We start from the raw sequence: 7237 nt of genomic DNA on the forward strand, positions 1-7237 counted from the left end.
AGTTTTTTGCTAATTTGAAAAGTACTGAGGTTTTTTTAGGCTAATTTGGAGTTTAGCTAATATTTTAACAACATGCTAATGTTTTTCGCTAATTTGAAAAGTACTGAGGTTTTCAAAGGCTAATTTGGAGTTTAGCTAATATCTTAGCAATCTACTGGGGTTTTTAGGCTAATTTAGAGTTTAGTTTCTATTTTAGCAACATGCTAACATTTTTGGATAATTTGTTATCTACTGAGGCTTTAATAGGCTAATTTGGAGTTTACCTAATATCTTAGCAACATGTAAACATTTTTGATAATTTAGTTTACTGAGGAACTTTAGGCATTTAGCTAGTATTTAAGCAACAGGTTAGTTTTTTTTTTGGCTAATTTGGCATATACTAAAGTTTTTTGGGGGTAATTTGGAGTTTGGCTCATATTTAAACAACGCACTAAATATTTTTGCAAAATTGTCTTGTATTAGAGATTCTTAAGCAATATTACTACAAAACTTTCAGAAATTTAGGTCAGCTTCAGCTGTCTTTCATAGTTCTTTGACAACATTTCCAATCTTTAGAAAATTAAACATTGTGCAAATTACTTTTGCATTTTCAGCAAATCCCTGCAGCATTTAAAGTAAATTGTGTCTCTATTTTCAGAAAAAAGCTGCAGCATCTTCAGCGACTACTTTCAGCAAAAAACATTCACGCTAACATTGTCACAGGTAATTCAACATTTGTAGTTTCAGAATGAGATCAACAAGCTGCGACTGAAGTCACTTTGTTTAAATCCTTCTGTAACTGACTCTGGACTGGCGGCTCCCTTCTGGATCAAAAAGGAACTGCAGCAGAACCTACCACATCTCTGGTTGAGTTTGAACTGTTGTCATTTTGGTTGACTTGTGTGTCTGTTGGAGCCTCCACCAAAGAACTCAACCCAGAAAGCATGTTTCACACCAATATTTGTTCTACCCAAACATCACAGCGGTCCATATGGTTAACCCCAAGCGCAGAGAATACTCCGATACCACTGCTTCATCATCTCTGCCTTTTAACTCCAAACACAAGTAGATGTACAAATAGAAACCAGATGAGCCTCACAGACCGAGAAGTAATCAACACAGACATATTCTTTAAAAACAGATAATTGAGGCTTCAAGGTCAAATGATTTCAGTGTAGTCTCAATCTATATGTTGCCAAACACAAACCTCTTTTTATATTAATTAAACAAGGAATTCTGCTTTAAAAAAAAGCATCCGAAGCCACAAAGATGACCTCATATGGAGAAACGCCTTCACACATCTGCTCAGAGTATTCCTACATACATTACAACATACCGCAATTCAAACAAGTCACCCCTAATTAGAGTCAGACAGAGGAGTCGACCACACCAGCTGCACAGGGCTCGGATGTCTCAGATACTAGCAGTTCACAGTATGAACACAATTAACTGATAAGCTGGTACGGTTTAAAGAAAAAGGATCCAAATTTCCAGCAGAAGAAATTACAGATTTCAAGCATCTGCAGAGGAGTAAAGATGAACTAATGAGCAGGAAGGCACAGGAACAAACCTGAAGAAATATATCAAGCCAATGAAAGGCAGATTGTTTGGGAAATTGGAATATAATCAGAGTATATTAAGTCAAAAGTAAGAACATTTTGGGGATACTTACGATCTACGGGGTTGAGTTTGATGCGGTACGACGTCGCTGCTCGGTGTGGTTTCCACCTGATGCAGAATCTGTCATGGCCGACGTCATAAGTCTCGATGTTGGTGACATTCAAATAAACTTGGAGAAAAAAAAACAAAAAAACAAAGAGATTTTTATTCCTCGTGACGTAACTGAAGATCAATATTTATTGACCTTTTTTGCTTTTTTAAAGGGCAACCAAATCCTAAATCAACTTTTTTTGGCTGTTGACCTCTATAAATTGGGCTTTAAAATTGCCGTCTGTCAGACAAATAAAAAAAAGAAACTTGTATAATTCTAAAAATAATGGTCTAAACCCGTCTGTGTGCAGCCCCCTACAGGTTGATTCGAAGCTTTACATTTGAATTTCATGATTGGTCAAACCATGTACGTCCCACGTCATGATCTTCAGCTCCAGTAATGATAACAGTCCTGTTCTCAAGCCCCTCCCCTCTGACTGGATTTTCACATTTCAGCTGTGGGCGGAGTCAGCCTCCAACTTTCCTGTTTAATTACCCTGTAAAGGCCCACTCTAAAAATGTTTTTAACATCTTTTGGCCTTTTTTTAATGATGAAAAACAAATATAAAGAGAACTAAACTTTTACCAAATTGTTGTGAATCAGGAACAGACTAAAAAATCCAGTTTCCAAAGAAAATGCTTGTAGCTGTGATGTAGATGCTACAATTGAGCTCCATTCTTATTCATCCACTTGTAAATGACTAGATCTATGGAGCTAAATTGGGGCCCATATTATTTCAAACCCAAATGACACAAATTGAAAAAAATGGGGGATTGGCCCAAAAAAATGTAAAATTCTATTCTAGAATAATTATTTTCAGCTTCAAAATTTCTATTTTTTAGGTTTCAAAACTCAAAATTTCAATTTCAAAGACTTTTTTTCAATTTTTTTTCTGTTTCAAATCTTTTTTTCCACTTTTAACTCTTAAAAAAAGCTTTTGGCCACAAAGGAGTCTGAAACAAAAAAGTTTCAGATTCTAAAACCAAAAAAAAAGGAAAGTGAAAAAAAGATTTGAAACTGAAAAAAAAAGTTTTGAAATTTAAATTTTGAGTTTTGAAGCCAAAATAACAAAACATTTGAAACTGAAAGTAACTAAGTTTATTTTAGAATATTAAAACGTTTTGGACATTTTACTTTTTTTTGGGCCAAACACAAATATTTTTTAAATTAGCTTTAATTGGGCTTTAAATAATACAGGCCCTAATTTAGCTCCATATAAATCCAAGTACGTCTTTGTTTTCCTTGTATAAAAAAGGAACAATTATGAAGCAAAAATATTGGTTATTATTTACATATATGACAAAAAAATGTATAAAATTAACAAATAGTTGTCAGAATGTTTAATTTTGTGTCTTTTTTAAATAATTTAGAATGTAAAATAAGGTTGTCTTCATAAACCTGGCTCTAACTTTCTAGAACAGAAACATTATTAGCAAAGAAACATTCAGAACAGATCTGTTTTGAATGATGCAGCCTCCTCAAACATGTGCTATTTTCTTTTTCTTTCAACGCTTTGCACTTTTTTTTCCAGTGTGACTCAGATTTTGCAGCTTTTAGCTTTTGTGAAGATGAATTACCCTTCATACAAATGACTTTTTTGTCAACAAATCTGTTTTTTTTACTAGTGGAATAAGAAATCCAGGCTGTTAAAATGTCCACAACAGGGAGATGTTTAGACATATAGCATCATTCATTTACCATGAGAAAAAATGTTAATATAGTTGTCAATGAAACACCCCGAAATGCTTCCTTCTTGTTCATACCAACTGTTTCTTTTTAATTTACTTTTTATTGGTTTTATCTGAAAATGTTCAATTAACAGATTCTTAAATTAATATTTCTGCTCCTTTTAGTTTAAACAAAAAAAGGCAACATATCTATATTTTTTTATTTCTTTCAGGATATTTTTAAATCCTCATTATTTAGACTGAAAACTGTTGAAACTTTTAATTTATTTAATTTACAAAGAAACAATGTATAAAAAAATACACAAAAAAGTTTGCTTTTTTTGTGTATTTTTCCTGGAGTTTCAGTAAAAAATGTTCTGCATAGCTGCTAGGCGAGGTCACACAAACACTTTAAAGTTGTCCTCTGACAAGTAGGAACAGGCACCAAAAACGGCCCGACCTGGAGGCTACGAGGCATGAAGGATGTTTGTCTCCTCTGACAGTTTGGGTGTCGTACGTACGTGTTGTTCCCTGTCCGATGAGAGGTACACTCATGCCGGACGGGTACTGAGCCAGCACTTTGACATCGTAGGTAGTTCCAGGCTGCAGGTTGCTCAGAGTGTATGAAGACACATCGCCCACAAAGATATCCATGGGCTGGTCTTTGCCTTAAAAAAAAAAAAAAAATCATTTTAAGAATAATATTTTGCTACAACAGAATAAAAGAAACTGGTAGCAGACAGAATAAATGTCTATATATGCTTACCTACGGAGCCCTGGACAAGACATAAAAAATAGGTTTGGATTGTTTTCTCAAATATACAGACTATGATTTTGCATTTTGAGTCCACAAAGAAGCATTTTATAAGCATTTTGTGGACACACATTAGTATTTTAGTAACATCCGTTCTTACAAATTTTTAAACACAAAAAACGAATTTCTAAACACAAGTTACTAATATGAGTTCACTAAATGCTAATTTTTGTATGCAGAAATACAAATTGTGCAACAAAATACAAATTTATGCCCAAAAGATACATGTTTTTCCACCAGAAAATACTAATTTGTGCCCATATTTGTCTTTTTTTATCTTAAAAAAAAGACAAATATGTATCCACAAAATAAAAATGTGTGCCATATTCTAATTTTTTGCAGAAAATACAAATTTATCCTACAAAATATGAATTTGTGCCCACACAGAAATTATTTTTTCGTCAACAGAAAATACAAATTGGTGCCACAAAATATAAATGCATGCTCACAAAATACACATTTTTCCCCACAAAATTTTAATTTGTGCTGTTGTTGTTCACTTTCAGCTTATCCCTTTCGGGGTCGCCATAGCGACACAGCACCCACTGTTTCGCATCAGTTTGGCAGAGTTTTTACGCCGGATGCCCTTCCTGACACAACCCTGTACTTGAGGGGCACAGGGACCCAGTTAGGCAGCAGCGTCAAGGGTCTTGCCTAAGGACCCAATCTGGGTGGGGATCAGTGGACAACCCTGGGAATCGAACCCAGGGCTCCTGCGTGCCAGCCCTTCACCTAACCCACTGAGCCACCCAGCCGCTCTATTCTATTTTTTTGTTAGCAGAAAACACAAACTGGTGCAATAAAATACAAATTTATGCTCACAAAATATTTTTTTTCCCACAAAATACTATTTTTCCCCACAGAATACACATTTTTCCACAGATAATACTGATTTGTGCCACAAATTGTTCATTTTTGTCTTAAAAAAATTACAAATTTATACTCACAATATACACATTTTTCCTACAAATTATGAATTCGTGCCCACAAATTGCTATTTTTGTTAGCACAAAATACAAATTGGTGCCACAAAATACAAATTAATTCAATTCAATTTTATTTATACAGCCCAAATCACAAAGGAAATTTGCCTCATCGGGCTTCAAATTAATGCTTACAGAATACTAAATTTTCCCACAAAATACTAATTTATGGGCAAAAATGATTTTCATTTTCTTTACAGCAAAAAAATGATTTGTGCCCACAAATTGTTAATTTTGTCTGCAAGAAATACTAATCTGTATCTACAAAATACAAATTTGTGCCACAAAGTACAAATTTATGCTCACAAAATAATACAAATTTTCCCCACAAAATACTCATTTGTGTGCAGAACAGGCCAATTTGTGCCCACAAAATACTTAAGGTGCTAAGTTTGGTCTACAAAATATACATTTGTCCAGAAAATGCTTATTTGTGCATGTCGAGTGCTAATATGTTTAAATAAAATACTCATTTGTGGCCACAAATGACTAATTAAACCAACATTTTTTTGTTTTTTTAATTCCATATCTTAGGCTTCTTTTTCTCTTTTGGTGTTTATAAAATCTGACTTGAAAATATTAAATTTGAATAAATCAGCTCTACCTTGAGGGTTGTAGATGATTCTGTACCCCTGCACAGGAACTGGAACCGGATCCCAGGCCACCCTGAATCGGGTGTACCACTCATCTGACACTCGAAGGTTTCTGGGACTCAGCATCCCAACTGCAGAAAAGATGAAACTAATCAAAGATGTCCCACTTTAACACGGTGAAACCAGCATTCCATGGAGTCATTATACGCTTTTTTATACTTCTTTCAAAACTAGGAGCGTGTTTCTGTTCAACCAGACATTTTGTGTAAACCGATGAAGTCTACAGTCGCCTCACGTGTTTTTCCATTTCCGTTGAGCGATCCTCCCGGCCCCTCAGCATAGATGGCTTCCACTGTGATGTTGTACGGGGTGTCTGGGAAGAGATTCTGCAGAACGGCACTGTTCCTGATTCCTGGGACCATAACCTGAGGATCACAACAAAGACGAAAAAATTAATAAATAAATCACCAGAAAATCAAAGAAAAAGAAAAGAAAGTCAAACTTTAGGTGATATTCGTACAGTCACATATGACTGTTTGCTTGCTGTAAAAATAAATCTTAACTTAGAGATTAACTATCTAAATTCTTAATTTTTGAATAATGTGAAAAAGGAATTCAGTCAATAATATCCTTCTTAAGTGCCATGAAAACAAATATGACGTATAACTTTAAAAATAGTGTGAAAAAAAATAACGATTTAAACAAACTGTTTTTAGAGCACCGGAACTAGAGCTGGGAATCGATATGATACGCTATACAAGGCTGACAATATTGATGGTATCACGATACTGTGATAATTGGTAAAAATCATCTCTAATAACTCACATCATATAGAAGAACACACAATATATTTATTTTTTAGCTTGAACAAAATCATAATAAACAACTTGTGTCGTATTGTGTGCAACAAATAATTTACACTTTTTCTGCAAATCAGTCTTTGACAAGCACTAAATATCGCGATATATCACGATATCGATATTTTGGCACATCACTAACCTGAACTGCTCATTTTCCCAGATTTAAATGGGAAAAAAAACATAGAAAACAAAACGGAATTGAGTTTTAGAGCCACATGATTTCACTTTGTACCAAGTGATTAGTAAGTCTACGTATGTGTGGAGGAATTATTTCATCCACTGCTGTTTGACAACTCAAAGCAAACATAAGCCTCACTAATAACTAGAGTGGAGCTCTTTTGTGTCTATCTTTCATCATCATTAACCGATAATGTATTAACATCATTATTCCCTAATTTAAACAGTTTGTTTAACTGAGCGTGTAATTACTCTCATTAGTTTGTGTTTCACGACCTGAATGAGTCGAGGGAATCCCAGGACGGGACTTCATTACATCATTTAACCCCTCAATGCCCATTGTCTCAAAAGTGGCATTAACTGCGAAAATGCTAGTGTGAATACTTTTTGCTGAAAGTAATCAAGATGTTGAAGTTTTTAGCTGAAAATGGTGAAATGATTTACTTTAATTGT

At 34.3% G+C, this 7237-nt stretch overlaps 1 protein-coding gene across 5 annotated transcripts in view; it reads right to left on the reverse strand.

Moving 5' to 3' along the window:
- The window catches only part of col12a1b (collagen, type XII, alpha 1b), a 146268-nt gene that overhangs the window by 39052 nt on the left and 99979 nt on the right, over positions 1–7237 (reverse strand). For all 5 annotated transcript variants that reach the window (XM_024290520.2, XM_024290521.2, XM_036210692.1 and 2 more), the window contains 4 exons: positions 6043–6172; positions 5759–5878; positions 3879–4025; positions 1652–1768 (listed from right to left, as the gene is read on the reverse strand). In XM_024290520.2, coding sequence (XP_024146288.1) covers positions 1652–1768; positions 3879–4025; positions 5759–5878; positions 6043–6172 — 514 coding nt within the window. The remainder of the gene's footprint in view (positions 1–1651; positions 1769–3878; positions 4026–5758; positions 5879–6042; positions 6173–7237) is intronic.

This window comes from Oryzias melastigma, linkage group LG24 (assembly GCF_002922805.2).
Source record: "Oryzias melastigma strain HK-1 linkage group LG24, ASM292280v2, whole genome shotgun sequence".
Classification (NCBI taxonomy): Eukaryota; Metazoa; Chordata; class Actinopteri; order Beloniformes; family Adrianichthyidae; genus Oryzias; species Oryzias melastigma.